The sequence below is a fragment of the Panthera leo genome, chromosome C2, assembly GCF_018350215.1.
Source record: "Panthera leo isolate Ple1 chromosome C2, P.leo_Ple1_pat1.1, whole genome shotgun sequence".
Taxonomy (NCBI): Eukaryota; Metazoa; Chordata; class Mammalia; order Carnivora; family Felidae; genus Panthera; species Panthera leo.
In genome coordinates this window covers 125,908,126-125,930,834 of record NC_056687.1, presented here as the reverse complement: position 1 = coordinate 125,930,834, position 22,709 = coordinate 125,908,126, and the positions used below count along the sequence as shown (strand labels likewise).

At 39.4% G+C, this 22,709-nt stretch overlaps 2 protein-coding genes across 6 annotated transcripts in view; both read left to right on the top strand.

Annotated features, from left to right (window-relative positions):
• Positions 1–9,034, top strand: part of SLC35G2 (solute carrier family 35 member G2) — a 50,261-nt gene extending 41,227 nt beyond the window's left edge. For both annotated transcript variants that reach the window (XM_042955400.1, XM_042955401.1), the window contains exon 2: positions 7,682–9,034. In XM_042955400.1, the coding sequence (XP_042811334.1) occupies positions 7,700–8,938 (1,239 nt within the window). In that variant the 5' untranslated portion in view covers positions 7,682–7,699 and the 3' untranslated portion in view covers positions 8,939–9,034. The remainder of the gene's footprint in view (positions 1–7,681) is intronic.
• Positions 9,035–14,547: 5,513 nt separating this feature from the next.
• NCK1 (NCK adaptor protein 1) overlaps positions 14,548–22,709 on the top strand; it is an 89,233-nt gene continuing 81,071 nt past the window's right edge. For 2 of the 4 annotated variants that reach the window (XM_042903590.1, XM_042903591.1), the window contains exon 1: positions 14,548–14,726. The gene's annotated coding sequence lies outside the window, so the exon portion shown is untranslated. Of the gene's footprint in view, positions 15,090–22,709 lie in introns of all 4 variants that reach the window. The other 2 variants (XM_042903593.1, XM_042903592.1) reach the window with 2 other exon arrangements.

The following is a 22,709-nucleotide window of genomic DNA, read 5'->3' as shown; positions in this document are numbered from 1 at the left end:
TCCTTTATCTTCTACTCTGTTATTTTGCACTTATTATCAATATTCTTGTCTCTCAAACTCTATTAGTTTAAGAAGTGATTTTCTAGTTTGAGAGATGGGAGTTTAGAAGCAAGTTCTTTTTTCTCTAAAGCAGTGTGCCTTTGCACACAAAGGTGCAGGCTCAAGGAGTATTAATAAATTACAAGCAAACTTAAATGCTGCCTCTAGCCACCCTGACCTTTAGGAATTGCAGTGGGGAAGGGAGAAGAATCCTTATTCAAAGAGCGGTGTTAAGAGTTATGCCAGCCAGGGTTCAGCCTAAGGATGGGTAGAATCATGCTGACAGCCTTTGGGGCCTCAGAACATGGGCCCCCATCATCATTTTGGAGGGAGGAATGGCTTCTCTCAGGAGGTATATTTAACAGCACAGAACCTGTGCATGTCCTAATGTCTCACGATATCCTGGAAAGGTAGTTGTTGTGTCCTCCCTTTTAGGTGATCGGTTAGGTGATCATTTTCACTCAGGGGCAAGACTGTCAAAGCAAATTGGGTTAATAAGCTATTGTAGGGTGAGGCTGCTCAGGTTTAAGGTACTAACCTATTAGTTCTTTTTGTTTATTTAAAAGCCAATTTTATTCATATGTGTCAAATGTTACATTAGTACCTACATTTAAACCACTAATATTATAATCAAATTGTAGTTGCCAGTTTTATAGCTAATACTTTTTACCACTGTAGGGATCAGTCTGGTCACTAAAGAAAGAAACTCTCACTACCAAGTAGCATTTGCTTAAAGTATAATAAGGGTATTGACCCAAGGATTCCTACCAAGACAGTAGGGATGTCAGTGTTAATTTTCTCAACCTTGGGAGAGAATTAATCATGGGCCTTATGTTGTGGAATGTAGCTTAGGAAACAGAGCCTCTTAGGGAAAAAAATATTGGTTTCAGGCTGACCACACTGATTTGTCCCCATTGTTCAAGCAGACACCAAACTGTGCATCCTTTTAATCCATTTGTGTCAAGCATTTTAGCCTTGTGTCAGGCTCTGCACTAACAGCACAGAGCCTGCTTGGGATTGTCTTTCTCTCTGTCAATCAATCAATCAATCAATCAATAAACATTTAAAAAAACACAAACTGATTTTAAAGAGAGTTGAATCAAAAGATCCCAATGATTACCATCTAAAACTCTTTCTCTTGAAATAGAATAATTATTACTTTAGTTGGTGGCAGAGCCAGAACTAAAAAACAACTTTTCTGACTTTTAAATTTCTTATCTCTAGAAAAAAATTTTTTTCTCCTCCTTTTTACTTGACGAATTGTCACATATGCATAAAGTCCCAATTCAGGTATCCTTTTCACCTGGAAACTTGCTAAGATTCCCCTTTATCTGGGTTAGATGCCCTTTGTATGTGCTCCAGCCTCTCCCTGAACTTCATATAGTTGCTTGCATTATTAACTTATTAAAATAATAAATTTGACTTTACTTGTCTCTTCCACTAGTCTATGAGCTCTCTGAGTGCAGGAACCATGCCTATTTTATCTTTATATTTATAGAGCCTAGCATGATGCTGAATTTATGGTACCTCAATTAATATTGATTGAAGTGAATACATGTTGACTTACATGTGCAAAAATGTAAGAACTAGTCAGGATTTCAGGTTCTTTTCAAGAACTGTTTTTTATGAAAACTATAATTAAATCAAAACTAGAGAGACTGAAGAAGATTATTATGTATCTCTTTAGTATAAGATGGCTTTTGTATTTTTTAAAAACTGTTTATTTATTTTGAGAGAGAAAGGAAGAGAGAGAGAGAGAGAGAGAGAGCGAGCTCCCATGCACCCGGGGGATAGGCAGAGAGAGAAGGAGAAAGAGAATCCCAGGCAGTCTCCACGCTGTCAGTGTGGGGCTCAATCCCATGAGCTGTGAGATCATGACCTGAGCCAAAATCAAGTCGGACACTTAACTGACTGAGCCACCCAGGCACCCCTATAAGATGGTTTTTGAATCAGTGGGACACAATATAAATTTAATAGTGTTGACAGATACCAGTAATATATCTGTCATAAACTAATTCATGAATAGAAATGAACAAAAATTTCACCACGTGAATAATAGTTTAAAGTATGCAGGTGGACTAAGGTTAAATACACTAATGTATGCCTAATAAGATGTAGAATAAAACTTTTATCTTGGAATTAGTGTCCATGATCTTACAATGGAGGGCAAAATGCTCCACTTTTGAAAGTCCATCAGTTAGGGCCAGATATAAGAGTCCTTTCCTTTAATTATCACTGAGATCCCTACTCCTTCCCATGCCTTAAAATACTGGGGAAGGCACTGGATAACTGGTATTCCAGGTATCTACCACAGGTAACAAATCACTCCAAAGCTGAGTAACTTAAACAACAATCATTTTATTATCTGTCATAGTTTCTGTAGATCAGGAATTTGGAAAGTACTTGGCAGGGAGATTCTGACTCAAGGTCTCTTATATACTTGAAATCAGATGGGTGGCTACAGTTGGAACAGCAAGGGGTTAGAGCAGCTGGGGGCTGGGGCGTGGCCAGGCATTTCTCTCTCTTTATATAGTTTCAGAACCATTCTATATGGTTTCTCTACATGGGCTAGTTTGAGCATCCTCACACCTTGGTAGCCTCAGAGCTACCAGAGGAAGGCATAGCGGTTTCACTTCTTATGACCTCACCTCAGAAGTCACAATATGCCACTTGTGCCATACTCTATTGGTTGAAACAGTCACGGAAGCCTACCTACTTTTAATGGGAGGAGATATAGACCCTACCTCTCTATTTAATAATGTCAAATTCACATTAAAAAAAAACAAAACACAACCAAACATGTAATATAGGAGATACTAGATTTGTGGTTCTTTTTGAAAAATACTATCTGTCACAGGGATCATATTATCTTTATGGTCTTTGGTTTAAGAAAAACGTTATGCTTTTTCCTAATGGGAGAAAGGAGAGGCAAGTCCCCTCTTATAGCTGACTGAGGGTAAAGGTTACCAGATGATTATGTATGATGATTGAGTGTGCCTTCTCATTCTCCATTTCTAAGTCTGCTTAGATAGCACATTTTAATTTGCCCTTTGCTTGTTTGAATGAAGAGAAATAAAGTTGGAGAGAAGGGGACAGCGGCACACTCCACTGAGTGGTAAGGGTATGTGTTTCCGGTAAATACTGTTGGTGCCTGCCCAAGAGAGATGTCCTCCAGGGAAGAGGACCTAGCAGCAAAAATCTGTGGGCCATAAGCCCTAGGGGAGGAGGTGCTGTCACATCAGGGATTTATGCACTGGGGAGGCCCTACAAAATTTCCCCAGGATAGCCTGAATTTGGATACCTACAACCTAGAAAGTATCAGTGACCTATCAGAGCTAACAGAGAAACAAAGACAACAATCAAAGAATGAATTCCAACATGTTGTCAGAATCAGGGTTCAACCTGAGACTCAGAATCAGTAAGAGATTTATTACAAGGAATTGGCTAATATAATTGTGGGGACTGGATAAACAAGTCTGAAGTCTGTAGGGCAGGCAGTCAGGAAGAGAAGATCAAGAACATGTTGGAATCCCATGAGCACAGGCTGAAGCTTTGCCCACTGGCAATGAGGAAAGAAGATCGAGAGTAGGCTGTAACCCTAAGGGAGTTAAATATTTGGAATATCCAAACCCAAGAAAAGCCTAAGCCCTGTTTTAAAGGGCTCACCCAATCAGGTCAGGCCCATACAGAGTACACTTTCTTTTGATTAGCTTAAAGTCACTGATTAGGGATTTTTCTCACATCTGCAAAATACCTTTACAGCAACACCCAGATTAGTTTCGATTAAATAACTAGGGAATGTAGTTCGGCACAGCCAAGTTTATACATCAAAAAGCCACAAAACTGGAGCCAATATAAAACATGTGTTCTTTTCCTTTTCCTTTCTCCCTGTGCCAATATACCAGGGGAGCTAGAGCCTAGAATAGGGAGATGGAAGAGGTGTCCCAGAGGCAGAGTCACCACCGTCCCACAGACTCCAAAGGGAGGGAATGGGAGAAGGAGCAAAATGGCAGAACACATTCTCTCCCTGTCCGTGCCCCTGGAGCTATAAATCTGGCCTGCAATGGGAACGGGAAAGTTTTTAATGGATATAAGACAAAACTTTAACAATGGGTAGCACATGAGAAGTTATGCGTTCTAACAGAGATGTCATCAAGATACTTGCTGACTAGCAAGGAAAAGAGATTAAAAAAAATCTTTTTTTTATCTTTATTTTTGACAGGGTGCGCGTGGGAAGGAACAGAGAGGGAGACACAGAATCCGAACCAGGCTCCTCTCTCTGAGCTGTCAGCACAGAGCCTGACACAGAGCTCGAACTCACAAACTGTGAGATCATGACCTCAGCCGAAGTTGGACACTTAACCTACTGAGTCACCCAGGTGCCCCGCAAGGAAAGGAGATTTTAAGATAGAAATTTGAGTACAGTAGCTGGAGATGAAATGCCACCGAGTTGAGACAACTAAATAATAAAATGATTAGATTACAAAAATTAGAAGAACTACTGCAGATGTTAAACAAGAAAGGAAAAAAATAAGAGGCTAGAGTGACCAGGGAAGGCTTGTTTCTAAAAGGCAAAATTTGGACTGGCCCTTCTTAAAAAATGAGCAGTGTTTAGAAAGTTGGAGCAGAGGAAACTCATGAGTATAAAGACTTAGACATGTACATGTAGGGAGTGAGGTCAGGGAGGGCACTGGACTGATCACAGCAGTATGTGTGTTAAGGAGTCAAGTACTGATAGGGGCTAGATGAGGTAGGGTCTGGAGAGCCAAGCAAAAGAGTTGAGATTCAGTGAGGTAGCCAGGAAAAAAAAAATCACTGTAGGTTCTTAAGTGGGGAAAGCTTAAGGGAAATTTTTGTTTTGTTTTGAATCTTTTAAAGACAGACTAAAGTGGCAGTGGTATAATATAGACGGATTTTAAGGGAGAAGGGTTAGGATTTAAGGGGTCTAGTTAGGATGCTGTTGCAATATTCTAGATAGGAATTCACAATAACCTGATCCAGAATCACAAAGGTAAAATGGAATTGGAGAAGAAAGGAAAAATCAGAAATATTTCAAAGACAAGAACAGTAAGATTGATGACCAAATGGAAGCATAACAGCAAAAAGGATAATTGAGAGTATTCCCTGGTTTCTAGTTTGGGGAACCGGAGAAATGGTGGTATCGCAAACAAAAATGAGGAGGTTAGGGAAGGAAAATCTATGTGGGAGATGAAGACTATTCAATTTGGGATTATTGAAGCTGAAGTCACAACATGATAAAAGTTGGAAGAAAAAAGGAATACCTGGGTGGCTCAGTTGGTTAAGCGTCTGGCTCTTCACTTTGGTTTGGGTCATGATCTCACAATTCATGAGTTCGAGCCCCACAGTGGTCTCTGCGCTGGCAGTGTGGAGCCTGCTTGGGATTCTCTTTCCCTCCCTCTCTCTCTCTGCCCCTCCCCCACTTGTGTGTGCTCTCTCTCTTTCTCTCTCTCTCTCTCTCAAAATAAATTTTAAAAAAAGTTGGAAGAAAAGAACATCATATTGGCTTGATAGCAATATGCAGGAATGACTGTAAGTGGGAGGTCCAGGCTAGGAAAGTGAAAAACTTGGATGTACAGGTGGTGTTTTTTAAAATGACTTCTTCCAACTGAAGATGGTGTTGTTTAGAAGAGAAAAGAGTAAAGAGGAATGAGACAGTTGGCTACCCAGATGGTGTCAAAGAACAAAATAGGATTTGATTTCTAGACCATGGTTTAAGATCCTGGAACTGGTGAGTTTTTGGCAAGGACAGGGAGTATGTTATAAGGACAAAAAAATAAAAAGGTTTCTTTTCTTTCTTTCTTTTTTTTTTTTTTTAGAAGGGAGAAATCATTGGGAAGGAAATAGGAAATTGTTCTTAGAAAAAGAGAGAGAGAATGAACAGAAAAGAGAACTGAGTGAACAGATACAAGTCTTGAGGAAAGAAACAATGTAGAAGATACCTAGTGTTTTAAGAGAGTTAATTATAGGTAAAAGGAAACTGAATTCTTGTCAACATTTATTGAGGATTCATGATGTGCCTGCACTGTGCCAAATTTTTTATATGCATTATCTCATTTAATCCTTACAACAAGCTTTTTTCCTACTCAACAAAATGTCATGGACATCTTTCAGTGTCAATAAAGATCTGTCTTGTTTTTAATGGATGTATAGCATAGTATTTTAATTTATGAAGGGACATTGGGGTAAGCTACAATGAACCCTCCTATTCATACATTTTTTTCCATAATTTTTTGTATGCTCTTTTTCTAAAATAGCAGAACATTTTGTTTTAGTTTGTAATCTAATTTTTTGAACACTATTGTGATTCAAAAATAAAAATACAAAAAAGTATACAGTAAAAATGTTTTCCTCCATTCTTGTTCCTTGTTCTACCCTAATTATTCTTAGTTTACTTTGTATCTTTCCATAATTTCTGTATGTTATATAAGCACATATAAAAATGTATTATTTTTCCTTTTTTTAAACACATAAGATAAAAAGCATCTTGTGGTCAATTCTTCAGGATAAAATCTTAGAAGTGATATTGCTGAGGGGTGCCTGGGTGGCTCAGTTGGTTAAGTGTCTAACTTTGACTCAGGTCGTGATCTCACAGTTCATGGGTTCGAGCCCCGTATTGGGCTCTATGCTGACAGCTCAGAGCCTGGAGCCTGCTTCAGATTCTCTGTCTTCCTTTCTCTCTCTGCCCCTCTCCCCACTTGTGCTCTCTCAAAAATAAATAAATAAACAGTGAACAAAAAAAAAAAAAACAACAAACCTTGAAGCTCCTTTAAAAAAAAAAGAAGTGATATTGCTGAGTTAAAGAGTAGTTTCAGTCAAAATCTTAATACATATTAACCAATTGCTCATCAGAGATGTAATACACACCAACAATGCATGACTGTCACTAAAGCCACTTATTTATTTGTTTGTTTGTTTATTTATTTATCTATTATTTTTTAAGTAGCCTCCACACCTAGCACGGAGCCCATCGTGGGGCTTGAACTCATAATCCCTAGATCAAGATCTGAGCTGAGGTCAAGAGTAAGATGTTTAACTGACCAAGCCACCCAGGCACCCCCATTTTATTAATTTTCTAATTTTTGTCTATCTAAATATGTATGGGGAGCCCAGAATAAATGTCTAAAAGACTATAATTAGTAATATAGAGGTAAATGTGATATTATACAGAAGGGATTATTCAAAAAACATTGGACTTATCCACTTAAAATTTATAATAGACAAGGAACACAGTAGAAAGGAAAGATTTTATCTAAGTTGTTATTTACTTTTCTGTGTTTTTCTTATTGGATGAGTGGAGAAACACATAGGAACGAAAAGATGGGAAAATATCAGTTGTTTGAGGTGTAAAGATAAGCAATGGGCTGCACGAGACAAAGAATAAGCAGAATGAGAAATAGGGGCAGACATAGAATAAAAGTGAAAAAAGTGCAGACAATTTCATTGGGCCTCTTACATCTGATAAGGCACAGCCAGATCTTCTCTTCCTATTACTTTTTTTAAAAACTCCTGCTAACAACCTCTACTTTCTATTACTAAATTGGTGTGTATGATTATAATAGAAATTAAAATTAAATTTCCACTGAATGAATATGTACATTTGTCTTTTTTTTTTCTTAAATAGAATTGCTTATCTGAAGAAATGGATACTTCTCCCTCCAAAAAATATCCAGTTAAAAAACGGGTGAAAATACATCCCAACACTGTGATGGTGAAATATACTTCTCATTATCCCCAGCCTGGGGATGATGGATATGAAGAAATCAATGAAGACTATGGAAATTTTATGGAAGAAAATCCAAAGAAAGGCCTACTGAGTGAAATGAAAAGAAAAGGAAGAACTTTCTTTGGAACCATGGATACTCGACCTCCACCAACGGAAGACCCAATGACGGATGATATTGGACAGTTCCAGAGCTTTGCAGAAAAAAACATTTTTCAATCCAGAAAAATGTGGATAGTGCTGTTTGGATCTGCTTTGGCTCATGGATGTGTAGCTCTTATCACTAGGCTTGTTTCTGACCGTTCTAAAGTTCCATCTCTAGAACTGATTTTTATCCGTTCTGTCTTGCAGGTCTTGTCTGTGTTAGTTGTGTGTTACTACCAGGAGGCGCCCTTTGGACCCAGTGGATACAGATTACGACTCTTCTTTTATGGTGTATGCAATGTCATTTCTATCACCTGTGCTTATACATCATTTTCAATAGTTCCTCCCAGCAATGGGACCACTATGTGGAGAGCCACAACCACAGTCTTCAGTGCCATTTTAGCTTTTTTACTTGTGGATGAGAAAATGGCTTATGTTGACATGGCTACTGTTGTTTGCAGCATCTTAGGTGTTTGTCTTGTCATGATCCCCAACATTGTTGATGAAGACAATTCTTTGTTAAATGCCTGGAAAGAAGCCTTTGGGTATACTATGACTGTGATGGCTGGACTGACCACTGCTCTTTCCATGATAGTATACAGATCCATTAAAGAGAAGATTAGCATGTGGACTGCACTATTTACCTTTGGTTGGACTGGGACAATCTGGGGAATATCTACTATGTTTGTTCTTCAAGAACCCATCATCCCATTAGATGGAGAAACCTGGAGTTATCTCATTGCCATATGTGTCTGTTCTACTGCAGCATTCTTAGGAGTTTATTATGCCTTGGACAAATTCCATCCAGCTTTGGTCAGCACAGTGCAACACCTGGAGATTGTAGTAGCTATGGTCTTGCAGCTTCTAGTGTTACACATATTTCCTAGTGTCTATGATGTTTTTGGAGGGGTAATCATTATGATTAGTGTTTTTGTCCTTGCTGGTTATAAACTTTATTGGAGGAATTTAAGAAGGCAGGATTATCAGGAAATCCTAGACTCTCCCATCAAGTGAAGACTTGATTATTATTTTGTTAACATTCACTTATTCATAGGTATACTGCCATTTTAATGTTTACCTATAAATGTTTTGTGTTGTATAAGTGACAGAGTGCTATATAATATATAATTAATATATGCAGATGTAGAAAATTCTAGTCTAATATATTCAAAAACAAATATTAATAAATATGTGAAACATCATGAACCCAGTGTCTTTACTGTTATTAACAAAAGGTAATTGTGGTAGGAGAATGTTAACTTTCATCACTAAAGAACAGAAGACTTGAGGAAATGACCCCTTTTGAATGGAACGTCTGTTGTCCTAAAAAAATGTTCATGCCCAATGTTCTACAAGTGTTCAACAAAAATCCTTCAATATTCAAAAATATTCATTTTTGAAAAGTACACAATAAGGTAAAATGCTTAATACCAAGCCCTGTTTTGTCACCTATTTATATTAGAAAACTAGAGGTGAGGGGTGCCTGGGTGGCTCTGTTGGTTGAGTGTCTGACTTTGGCTCAGGTCATGATCTCATGGTTTGTGGGTTTGAGCCCCACATCAGACTCACCACTGTCAGCACAGAGTCTGCTTCAGATCTTCTGTCTCCCTCTCTCTGCCCTTCCCCTGCTTGAGATCTCTCAAAAATAAATATACATTTGGAAAAAAAAAACATTTAAAGAAAAAAGAAAACTAGGGGTGATTGGGTTGGGTAAGGAAGCTTGAGTTGAGGCAAGAAAGAGGGAACAAAGGAATAGTGTTGCTTTTTCAATGACCATAGTGGTTGTCCTACTTTCAAATAGGAAATTTGTCTTCTCTTTGCTAAGGCTACATTAAGTAATGCACACAAAATGGAAGTAGGGAGAAGACTGGATTCTTGACAGCTCTACTTGGTCTATGCCTTTTTGTGCCTAATTGTGGGAGACGTAATGTGGGGGCAGGGTCTATTTATCCTCAGTTTTACAAATCTTTTCCAAAACTGTCCTTGTTTATGATTTTGTAGCAAGTACATATGTGAGCTGCCGTAAAGGTACTCTTTACTAAAGACAGTAACAGGAATCACAGTATAGCAGAAAATTGTTATAACATGGTAACTTGAAATTCTTTTCAGAGGGGCATACAAGTCTGTAAAAGCATATAAGCATACAAGTATAAAAACATACAAGTCTGTAAAAGTATTAATTTGGGTCTAATTTGGGCAATTTTTACTAATTTAGCACAACAAATGTTAATATGGTTATTAAGATATTGTTATTGAGGTATCTTAGCTCCAGATTCACCCTTCTGTACTTTCCTCTGTGATGCAAAGGCTCAGACCCTGCAAAGAACATTTTTCCTGTGCCAGCTGGTGTCTCACTAGGTCCCACCAATAAAAGGCATTAAAGGGAGACTGGAGGACAGAAGGGGAGAAAGGATTTCCACCTTTCTATTTGTTTGCAGTTTCTGTCATTGTTACCCCAGCGGTAAGCAATAGTCCTTTGCTTCAGCAGCAGCAATTGATCTCAGCCTTGAGCTTCTTTTGGCACTCCTCCATCCCCAACCAGCTTCATCTTATCCCTCTCAGCGGTTGGAGGACCAGTTAAACAGCATCCTTTCAGGGAACTGAGCTACTGCTCAGCTGGGTCATTCCTCTGAGTGTCAGAGACCTTATAGTCCAGCCTTGACCCTTCTTTTTCAGTTGCCCTAATGGCCATAGCTGCTCTGTACAGTTATCCTTCTGGTCTACTGCAGCGCTCCCTTTTTTGCTTTTTCAGTCCTTCAGTACCCAATACCAGATTCTCCCTGTTGTAGTATCTTGTGATTTCTGTCTTCTTGACTAATATGTCTCTAAACTTTCCTCAAAGGAACCCACAGTCATTAATAGGGTCACTGTGCTTTTGGGAAAATGTTAATGTTCAGATTTTCAGGAATTACCAGACACTGGATCTCAATTATCTAAATTGAAGAAATTATCCAAATTGAAGCACAGAAGAAAAAAGATTTGAAAAAAAAAAAAATGAACAAAGCCTAGAATGACTGGTACTAAGGACAAAGAAGTCTAGCATAAATGTAAATGTCTCAGAAAAGAGAGGGAAAGGGGCAGAAAGAAATATTGGCCAAAAGTTTTCTAAATTTGATAAAAGGAAACAGCAACAACAAACAGCAATCCACAGATCTAGAGAAATAGGTGAACTCTAAGCTGCATAAATACAAAGAAAACCAGCCACACCTAGAAACATAGTGCAAGTGCTGAAAAACCTAGAAACAAAACTTTAAAAGCAGCCAGGGTGGGGGTGGGAGGGGGGGGGGAAGACATACAGGAAAACAATGAAACTTACAGCTAGCTTTCCGTCAGAAACAATGGAGGCCCGAAAACAACACAATGAAATTTTAAAGTGCTGAAAACAAATAATCACAAACAAAAAAACCCTTCGATGGCTTCCTATCATCTATAGAATCAAGTCCTTAATTTCTATAACCTGCTAGTGCTTACATTTCTAGTCATCTTCAGCTCCAGCAATGTTGTGTAATACCTTTTTGATTGTGTAATACCTTTTTCAGTGCAGGCCCCTCTATGTGGAAAACCCTTCTCTTCTTTGCCTTCTTATTTGCCTGACTAGCCTGACCACACAACTCTCCCTGTGGCTTAATGCTCCCCTGTACATATCTATAGCTGTATTAACTATATTAATAATAAATATATTTAAAGCTCATTCTCTGACACTGGATTGAGCTCCTTTCAGTTTAAGACTGATCTTCAGATCTCTAGCACCTATTGCAGTGCCTACCACAGAGAGGACTCAATAAATTTTTGTTGAAGTAATTCCTGTAAAGGCATAACAATACTCAGTCCAGATATTAAATTTAGTTACCAGGGTCCCCTAATTTCTATACTTCACAGTCAAGCTTGTGATTAGTTACTTCTTATTGATTAGCAGGTAGGGCTTTTTTTTTCATTGTTGTTGTCCTAAACTGTCCTACCCAGCAGTGATGCTCAAGCAGATCATTGTCTCATCATTTCTAACTATAAGCTATCAAGTCTCCTGGGAAAGGTCTTGAGATACGGAGGCTTGTTTTTCCCTTCCTTGTCTTCCCAAATCCTTTCCTTTGGGATTAATGAAGTGAGCTGCCTGCATGTTTTTATCCTAGACCTGCTATTGCTTACATTTCCAAAGCCCCATTTCCAGTCCAGAGGTCATATGTTTTGGCCCAAATTTTATTGTCATCTGATTCTGGCTAGTGCCTGGTCCACTCAGCACTAATTAGCAGGGGTGATTCCCATTTTTGGTTGAGTTCCGCTAAAAGAGAGGAAGAAGAAGCCATGCGCATGTTTATGTTTGGAAGTTGGGGAGAGAGAGTGTGTGAAAGGAAGTCTCTGGGACAACTCCCACCCCATGACAACATGTACTCCATTCCTTCTAAGTCACCATAATGCAATTTCATACATGATTTTTGCCTATCTACCCTTTTCCAATGCTTTTTTGTTTCATCATTATTTTTGTTTCATCATCATTTTTATTCAACTTTTTCTCCTTTTCATATTTTTTTGAACTTTTCTTTTTTTTTTTTTTTAAGATGTCCTGGTAAGAATGGGTGATGAGGAAACTTGAAGAAGGACCACTAAAAGGAAAAAACAAAACAAAACAAACATGTTTATGGGAACAAAAATCCTTTTTAAAAAACTCTTTCTCTTACTTCTTCTATTGTTTAAATAGGTGACACACAGAACTCAAGACATACATATTCCCTTACACAATAAAATCTAAACTTATGACTTCAGCATATTTTTCTGGGTTTATTTTCCCCACTTAAGGCAGTGGTTAAGACAGAGCTACCTGATGGCAAGAACCACTTTACCTGTAGTATTTGTATTAACACCTCCAACTGCATCACATGTCAAATATGTAAGTAGAATTGAACTGAGCCACATTTTGCTAATAGTTTGTTGTATGATTTTGGAGGAACAGCTTTAACCTTTGAACAATCCTTTCTCCAGCTTCAAAAATGAAGCTGAGTATAATAGTATCTCAATCCATAACTTTATAAGATGTATCAACAAATAAAACTATTGTGTTAGCCTGGGTTCCAATAACAAAATACCAACAACTAGAAGCTGAAGTCCCACATCAGGATGCTAGCATGGTCAATTACAGGGGACAGCTGTCTTCCAGGCTTGCACATGGCCCCCTTGCCACTGTCCTTTCATGGTGCAGATAGCAAGCTCTCTGTTATCTCTTTCTATAGGAACGCTAATCCTATAGGATTGGGTCCCCACTCTTACCATCTCAAAAAGTCTTAAGTACTTCCTTAAAGGCCCTATATTCAAATACAATCACATTGGAGGTTAGGGATTCAACATACAAATTTTGGGAGGGGATATAACTGCAATAGCCACTATAAAATATGCAAAGGTATTTAGACCCTTAGAATAAATTTAAAATTCACTTCCATTATTCATTTTGGATGCTAATAATGGGACATAGACATAGAATAGCTGTTGTCAAGAGTTTCATGGTTTACTTGTTGGAGCCAACTTGAAGCCAGGAAGGGGTCAATAGGTGGTTTGTGCTTGACCTTGTGATCCTAAATAATAGCAACCAAACCATACATATCAGCACTCAAATGAATAATTTTGAAGTTAAATGCAGAAAAGTGTGAACTCTTGGGAGTTACGGTCAGGGCCAGGATTAAAGAAGGGATAGGAAAATGTATTAATTTTTACTTAAACTATATTTACTTAACGATTTATCAAGTACTAGGCAGTGGAGAAAAACAATACTGACATGGTTCCTGACTTAACAGAGTCTACCATCTAGGTACGGATACGGACAAACTCTTTTAACAGCTTGGGTGGGGAAAATACCAGTGCTTCATGAAAGGTACCTAACACAGCAAGCTTCCTTGAGGAGTCAAGGAAGCGGAGCCACAGAGATAGTTCGGGAGGAATAATGCCCGCTGGGGGCGAGGGGCTGTAGTACTGGCGTGGGGAGAACCAACTTATTGATGACCCGGCAGGTGGCTGGGGCTGGGTCCCCAAGAATGGGCACACCTGGCACCGAAAGTCATTGTCCTCCTCACAGAATGGCTACCACAGAGACTGGAAAGCTATCCACGCACCAGGGCACTTGCAAGGCCCTCAGCCTCAGTTTATTTCGGTTTATGGCTCAAATTAACCACACGTCTTCTATTTTTCTCTCAAGTCGTCATTTCAGGCCGTTTGGTTTGTTTTTCGTTTTTGCTCCCCGCCCTTAAAAATCTGCTGGCAAGACCCTCTTTCAGGTGCCGAAACCAGAAGGGAGTTCCCAGAACAGTTGAGGCTTAACTTGGGAAGCAGTAATTTCTGCTATGGAGTCCCTAATGTGGCACTGAGGAAGAAAGGCCCAAAGTAATCAGCCAGAGCAACCTAAGAGGCAAAAGCGACAAGAGTCAGGGTCAGGCCAAGCGCTTCCCAACCTCTCGCTCTCTCTCCGCGGAGCTGCTTCAGCTAGCTCCACGCCCTACACACCGCTTGATTGACATGCGGACATGAGCAATCCGAGCGCGGCGCAGACAGCCATCGCTTCAGGGATAGGAGGGAAGGGAGCGACTGAGCCTATCGGATTGTGCCGGGAGGGGGTTTCCTGCCCGCGCGGATCCGCCCGTCGCCTCCCGGCCAGTCGGTGCTGGAGCCCCGCCCGCTCGCCGCGCGCCTCCCGCCCCTCTCCCGAGAGCTACGCGGCGGCAGAGCGGAGGCCTCGTGCCGTAACGGCCATCGCGGCGGCCGCGGCGGCGTCCCGGTGCCCTCCTCAGGTGAGCTGGGGCCGCACGGACCCGGCAGAGGGAAGGTGAGACAGTCCTGCCGACAGGCAGACGGCAGACAGCGGTTCCTTCCCCCGTACGTCCACACAGCCTGTTACTCGCTGCGTCGCTTCCTCTTCTCCGGCGAAGTTAGCTCCCCGGGCGCCGTCTGCCGGCCCGGAGCTGAGCCGGAGGGGGCGGGGAGGCCGCTCGGCCGGGCCTGGGCGTTTGCACCGCGGCTCCGCGCGACCCTCTGGTCAGTGCCCCGGGTGGCGCAGCCCCAGGCCTCGCTCTGGCCGGCCGCTCTTGCGAGGCTGGGAGGTCGAGTATACGGCGTGCGCGCTCCCCCGGTTCTTTTTCCTCCCTAAAAAGTCCTCTTGGCTGTTGTGGCGTAATCCGAGGCCGGGAAGGTAGGGACCTGGTAGAGGAGGGAAGGGGCACGCTCATCTCCAGCGCTAGAGAAGGGGAAGGAGCCGCAACCTGTGTTGAGGGTGGACATCCTTGGGATGCGCCCTGTGCCCTTCCCCCCCTCCCCCCCCCCCCCCCGCCGTTTCCCTCGTTCTCGGGAAATCTGGGTTATTTTAACTGTGTGGACCTGCTGTACATACGTACGTTTGCTTGTTGCTTGCGCTGTGAGCTTTTGACTTGAAGTGTAATATACCCGGTAAAAGAAAGAAATTATCTCAATAGTTGGTTTTGTACTGTTTTCTTGGGCGCTTCCATAAAAGTTAAATTTGCAGTTAGAAGCTTGGGAAGCTGGATTTTCTTAGGGTTGAGAACTGTAACATTATAGGAGCTAAAGTTAATGTCGAACGGATGAGCTGGTCACCTAAAAATAATTTTACCCGTTAGATTTGGTAAGAAACCGTAGGAGTTAGGAAAGAATGAAGTTGAGAATTTCTAATCCCGTCTTGGATGGTGAGCGAAGAAGCTCAATGTCTGATCAAAACGGGTAAATGTTGCAAGAGGTATTCATTTTTAGAAGGCCTACTTTGGTAAATTTATGAAAAACCAACCATACAGTTTGTTAAGCATTTGGAAAGCACTTTTTTTAGAATCTCAGTCTTCATCAAGGTCACAAAGTAAATGGGGAAATAAGCCAAGAAGGTTTTGTTTGTTTGCTAATTGTCAGTAATGTTCAGTTCTTAAATAGGCTCCCATTCACAGTTTGATAGTAACTCAAGAAATAAGCATTGGTTGTTTAATAGTAGTTTTATTCCATCTTGATCACAGACTCGAATTTTCTTTTTTGGGAAAATTGTGATCTGGAGGAAATAGTTATAATACCTGTAAACACTATTTGCAGAGTACTCAAGACTTAGCTGTCCTTGTTCACGTATTACATTTTAAATTTCCGCTTTATTTTTCTGCACATTATCTTTTAATCCAGGCTTCACCAGTGCTTTCAGGTCCATGTAAATAAAATTTCACACATACACAGAATGTTTTGTTAGATACTGAATGATACTTTATGCCTATGGGTTTATTTTTCTTTTGGACCTTTGAGAGCTTTCTTGCCAAAAAGCTCAAGGTAGATTTGATGTGATTATTGTTATAAATCACTTGTTGGAAAGGCCTGGGTGGCTCAGGTCATGATATCACGGTTCATGAGTTCAAGCCCCACATCTGGCTCACTGCTGTCAGTGCAGAGCCTGCTTCTGATCCTCAGTCCCGCTCTCTTTCTCCTCTCTCTCTCTCTTTCTGTCAGAAAGAATAAATATTAAAAAATAAATACAGGATACAGTCCATTTTTTCCTATCGTAGTATCACAGTTTAACAAGTTTCACAATTTACTTACCTTTATAATATGGAAAGATACCAAATGTTCTCTACCTACATCAGGAGATTAAGTGATTATTTAGTTGCTAAGTAAAATTGGAGGAAACTCCGTGAAATCACTAAGCATTTAACAAATTCCTTATAAGTACTTGGCTGTGCTGTTTTAGGAAGACAACTGATGTTTAAAGATTGTTTAAGGCAATGATTCTATCTGGATGATCCTCATTTTACTGATTCCATATATGCTGCCTTTGTTTTGGTATACCATACTTTCAGCTATCCAGACACAAACCTTGTGTCTTTGACATCTTTCATTAATATAACGTTGGCAAATTTTCATCCACCATTTTTTTGGAAATTTCTTTCGTGTATCTTTTCCTTTCCACTAGCTTTTAACTAGGTTTTCTGCCTACCTTTTCTCTCTATTCAGTATGTTCTGCCTTCTGCCTTAATCTTAAAATAATGCTTCCAGCACGTCCGTCACTGTGAAACCAGCAATAGCTCCCTGTTACCTACAGAGTATACTTCAGAATTCCTCATCTTCTAATAGTCTGCACAAAGCCTACTTTTTTTCATATGACAGTGGTATTTCTTTCTGGGAGCTGTCCATCCTAACTAAACCAATCTCTGATTCTCATTTAGACTTTGTGTTTGTCTGCCTTCGTATCTGTTGAAAATTTGATTGCCTATCCATAGCCTTCTTATTCTTTAAAAGAAATCCCCTCAAACCCCCCCAGATTATTACCAAAGTAGCAAATGAAATCCTATTTTGTTGAAATTTAATTTTTGGTCCTGAAGTCAGTGCAGCCTTCCAGAACTTTCTGTTCCCTGTGTTGTTGCTTTCCTTTGAACCCATAGCCTTACTGTTTTATCATTCCTTTTTTTTTTTTTTTTAATCTTATGTGGGCTTGTGTCATGATATGAAGCAATATGGCAGGAACATTGGAATTCCAACCATTTGATTTATAGGTAAGGAAAATGAAATCCATACAGAATAACTACACTAAAATTCACACATCTAGTGATGATGGCAGAGCTGAAACCCAAACATTGATTTCCTAAGTTAACTTCTGTGTATTTCTTTTAATTCAATTTTAATTTTTTTTAATGTTTATTTTTGAGAGAGAGAGAGTGTGCATGCATGCACGTGCCAGCAGGGGAGAGGCAGAGAGATAGAGGGACAAAGGATCTGAAGTGGGCTCCATTCTGACAGCACAAGCACAGAGCCCAATTCGGGGCAGAACTCAAGAAACCAGGAGATCATGACCTGAGCCAAAGTCGGATGCTTAACTGACTGAGCCACCCAAGTGCTCTTTTTTTTTTTTTTTTTTTTTTAAGTTTATTTAGAAAGAGCACGAGAAAGGGGGGGGTGGAGAGAAAGAATCACACAGTCTTAGTGCAGAGCCTGATGTGGGGCTTGAGCCCAGGAACTGTGAGATGATGTCCTGGGGCAAAATCAGAGCCGTTAAGCTTAACCTACTGAGCCACCCAGGTGCCCCAAGTTCTTTGTATTCTTTAAAAAATTTTTTTCCTGTGAATTTTTTTTAATGTTTATTTATTTTATTTTATTTTATTTTATTTTTAAAATTTTTTTTTTAACTTTTATTTATTTTTGAGGCAGAGAGAGACACAGCATGAACGGGGGAGGGGCAGAGAGAGAGGGAGACACAGAATCGGAAGCAAGCTCCAGGCTCTGAGCCATCAGCCCAGAGCCCGACGCGGGGCTGGAACTCGCGGACCGCGAGATCGTGACCTGAGCTGAAGTCGGACGCTTAACCGACTGAGCCACCCAGGCGCCCCTAATGTTTATTTATTTTTGAGAGGGGGGAGGGAGAGAAGGAACAAGTGGGGGAGGGACCAAGGGAGAGGGAGACAGGATCCAAAGCGGGCTCTGTGATGCCGGCACAGAGCTGGATGCAGGGCTGGAACTCATGAACTCACAAACCTCAAAATCATGACCTAAGCCAAAGTTGGACACTTAAATCACGGAGGTGCTCTTCTGTGAATTTCTTATGAAGTTATACTACTTCACATATTTTGCAATGTAGTTTTGTATTATTTGCTTCACATTACTTTGCACTTTGTGTTTTTGTGCCTTCTCATTTAGATTCAAAACCTGTATGTAAGGGCAGTGGAGTCTTTATGACTTGGATTGTTTAATCATTAAAACTGATTTAAAGTTTTTTTTCTATGCTTGTTAGCTGTATTAACAGCATTAACAAAAATAATATTGTCATCTCTATAGTTGGAGTCCGTGATTCATTAAAAAGTGAGTGGATCTCTTAGAACTATTACTACTGAAGGTTAGTTTACTTGACTCTCTTGATTCAAAGAGACGGAATGTTTGGGTGTCTTCAGAGTAAATGTGAACATTGCAATGGTTTGGAGGAAATCTGCAGGGTTTATCACATAACTATATTTAATGATCTAGCTAAATGTTCTTTTTCTCTTTTAGATTCTTAGAACAGCAACACTTTTACATTTTTCTACTTTGTCATCTTGTTCATCTGTCAGGAAGCAGATTATTGAGCAATCTGCTTATTGAGCAAAGTATTCTGCAAACATTTCCATTTCGGGAGTCAAAGCTTTTTTATATTTGTTCTTGACATTTTTTTCTCCTTTTGGCTGTAAAGTTTCTGTTAATAGCATCAGCATAGGGTTGCCTTGGTATTTTTTTTTTTTTACATTTATGTAGTGAGAGTTAAACGGTGTAATGTAGAACAGAAAACTGTCAGGTGAAATATCTCTGGAGGGAATGTTTTCCTCTTTTGGTTTGAAACAGGTTAGAAGCTGTTTTTCTTTTATTTCCTGGTTTATAATTGTTTTCTAAATTATTTTTTATTAAAAAAATTTTTTTTTAGTGTTTATTCGTTTTTGAGAGAGAGAGAGAGAGAAAGAGAGCATGAACGGGAGGAGCAGAAAGAGAGGGAGTCACAGAAACCAAAGTAGGCTCCATGCGCTGAGCTGTCAGCCCAGAACCCAACGTGGGGCTCGAACTCACGAACCATGAGATCATGACCTGAGCTGAAGTCAGACACTTAACCAACTGAGCCACCCAGGTGCCCCTATAATTGCATGTTTTTTATTTGTGTAAATAAATTATCTGCTGTCGGGTGCCTGGAGAGTCTCTCTCTCTTTCTCTGCCCCTCCCCCCTCAAAATAAATAAATAAACATTTAAAAATAAATAATCTGCTAAAATAAACTGTTGAAATACTATCTTGTTCTGTATTCCTGAAATTGTATTTAAGGATTGCTGAATTGGATGGAAGTATGGTATGAATAATTTCTGCTTTTCCTCAAACAGACCAATTGAATAAAGCAGTGAGAATATGGCTTTTAAAAAATGGATATGTCTAAAAAGGTTTTTAGTTATTGTTGTTGTTTTAACAATTGGCCTTCCAAAAATTTCAGTACATACTTCCAAATCATGTTACATTTAGATCAACTCAAATAATTGATATAACAAAGAATTAATATGCCCTGTATTTTGAGTATTCTAGCAAAATAAAAATTTATATTTACAACAGAAATATTCTATTAATTAAACAAGCATTGGAAAAATTTCCTTAGAAATTTTTGATTGCTTACAGGTACTACATGTTCTTGATAACATTTTTTATTTTTAGAAACATTTAGAATACTATGTGTACAGTCCCATTCGCTCCCCCCCCCCCGCCCCCCCAATTCTGCTGCCTAGGGAAGTCACTTTAATTTTTCTGTGTTTTTTTTTTATTTCCCATTTCCTTTCCATATTTTTTTTCTTTTTAAAGATTTTAAGTAATCTCTGCACCCATTGTGGGGTTCGAACTCACAACCCCATAATCCAGAGTCACATGCTCCACTGACTGAGCCAGCCAGGTGCCCTTCTGTATTCTTAAAAAGGCCTGTAGGGCCTTCCATTGTTTGGCTTTTGCCCACTTCTAGCTGCATCTCTTGCCATTTTCCCTTTCCTTTAGGCTGCTCTTTGGGCCTTCTATTGCCAGGCTGGGTTTGGTTTTTTTTTTTTTTTTTGGTCTTGGAACCTGTGAACATGCTCTTCCCTATGGGCAGATGGCTCCCTTAGGTCAATTAGTATTAAATTTGGCTGCTGCTAATAGAAAGAGGCCAAATAATTTCTCTCTCACACCAGAGAGGTCCAGCATTTGTGTGGCACTCATTTACTAAATGTTATTTCCAGGTGTTTTTTTCCGTAGTGTAAATAATTGTGAAATACAGATCTTTGTGTATAAAGCCTTAATTTTTTTCCCCTTTTGATTAATTCCTGTTACGGGATGCAATTGAAAATGTCATTAATTTCCTTAAAAACTTTTTAGAGAAAATATGGTTAAATTTTTTAAAATAGCAAAGTACACAAATTTCATTGTATAACTCAATGAGTTTTTATATTTGTAGACATACATCCATCACCCAGGTCAAGTATAGAACATTTCCAGTGCTCCAGAAGGCTCAGTCATATGTCCTCCCTATCATTATTTCTTGTCCCCAAAAGTTAATTACTCTTCTGACCTGTATCATTACAGGTTATTTTCCCCTGATTTTGAATTTAATATATCAATAGAACCATACACTATACATGTTTTGTGGGTGACTACTTCTGCTTAATATTGTGCTCATGAGATTCATTTATGAAGTTGGATGCAGCAGTAGTGGGGTCTTTCTTACCAAGGGTAGTATTCTGTTGATGAAATCTACAATTAAAAATTCACCATTAATGGATACTTTGTTCCTAGTTTTTTTTTAAGCTATTATGAATAAAGTTGCTATATACATTTACTTACAAGTCTTTCAGTGGACATACACACTCATTTCTTTTGTGTATGTATCTGGGAGTATAATTATTTTCTTGTCTACCAGTTTTTGAACCTGCTTGGAGCAGCTTTCTGTCTTGTCCATGGCAGTTTTGGTGATTTCTGTCTCTGCCATAAGGCTAGTGATCCCCCTTGCCTTTCTCCTGTGTTAAATCTCTTAATTCCTGTGAATCATGTCGCTTTGACCCCTACTTTGACCCCACAGTAGATTGCTGTTAAAGGCTGAGATCTCGCATGAATGAATGCAAGATCTTTTTTTTTTTTTTTTTGGTCTTCCCACGTGATTTTGGTGAGTGATGAATTTAGGTTGGAAATAATTTACTTTCAGAATTCTGAAGACCTCGCCATTGTTTTTGGCTTGCGATCCTTTTGAGAATTTCGAGGATATTCTGATTCCTGATCCTAATGTTTTTTGCTTTTTTTGGAATTTTGTATCTCTTGTATTCTGAAATTTCATGAGGGTGTGACTTGGTGTACATGTATTTTTGTGCGTTTTCCTGGACATTCATTGTTCCAGCCAGATCTGCAAAATTATGTTTGTTAGTTATGGGAAATTCTCTTGAATTATTTCATTGATCGTTATATTAGTCTGCTAGGGCTACCATAACAAAATACCAGAGGCTGGGTGGTTTAAACAACAGCAATTTATTTTCTCACAGTTCTGAAGCGTAAGAAGTCCAAGATCCAGGTGCTATCAAGGTTGGCTTCTGATGAGATTTCTTCCTGGCTTGTAGACCGGCCTTTTCACTATGTCCTTACAAGGCTTTTCCGTAAGGAGAGTAGTCTATCTCCTCCTGCTCCGCTTCTGAGGACATCAGTCCAATTGGATTAAGGCCCCACTCTTATGACACCTCCTAAAAGCCCTTTCTCCAAATTCAGTCACATTGGGAGTTAGAGCTTCAAGATGGATGTGGAGAGGGGGAAACAATTTATTCTGTAACAGTGGTTTCCTCTCCTTCCTTTTTCTTTCTGAAAATTTTATTTCTGCTAGTCTATTTGTATATCAGACTACTCCTTCAGTATTTGTTTTTCTCCTTTATTTTTCATTTCTTACTCTGTTTGCTCTATATGAGAGGTTTACTTTATTTCCTGAGCCTTCTGTTGAATTTTTCATTTTTGCAAGCAAGATTTTGATTTCCCAAGAACTCTTTGTTCTCTTAAAATTTTTTTTTAATAAGGAGCATTCTGTGCTAGTTTCATAGATACATTTTCTTTTCTAATTTCTGAGACTATAAAATGTCTTTTTTTTGGTTTTGTTTTTGTCTTTTTTTTTTTCCCCCTTGTTTCTTGTTTGTTCTTGGAGACTCTCTTCTAAATTGGTCTAAGTTTTATGTTGGAGGTTTGCTTCAGGTGTCAGTAATCCTTGGATGTTATCGTGAGATTGAAAGCTTGAATTAATGGGGACTTAAAGACTTTGAACTTTATCGCATGGTGGTCCAAGT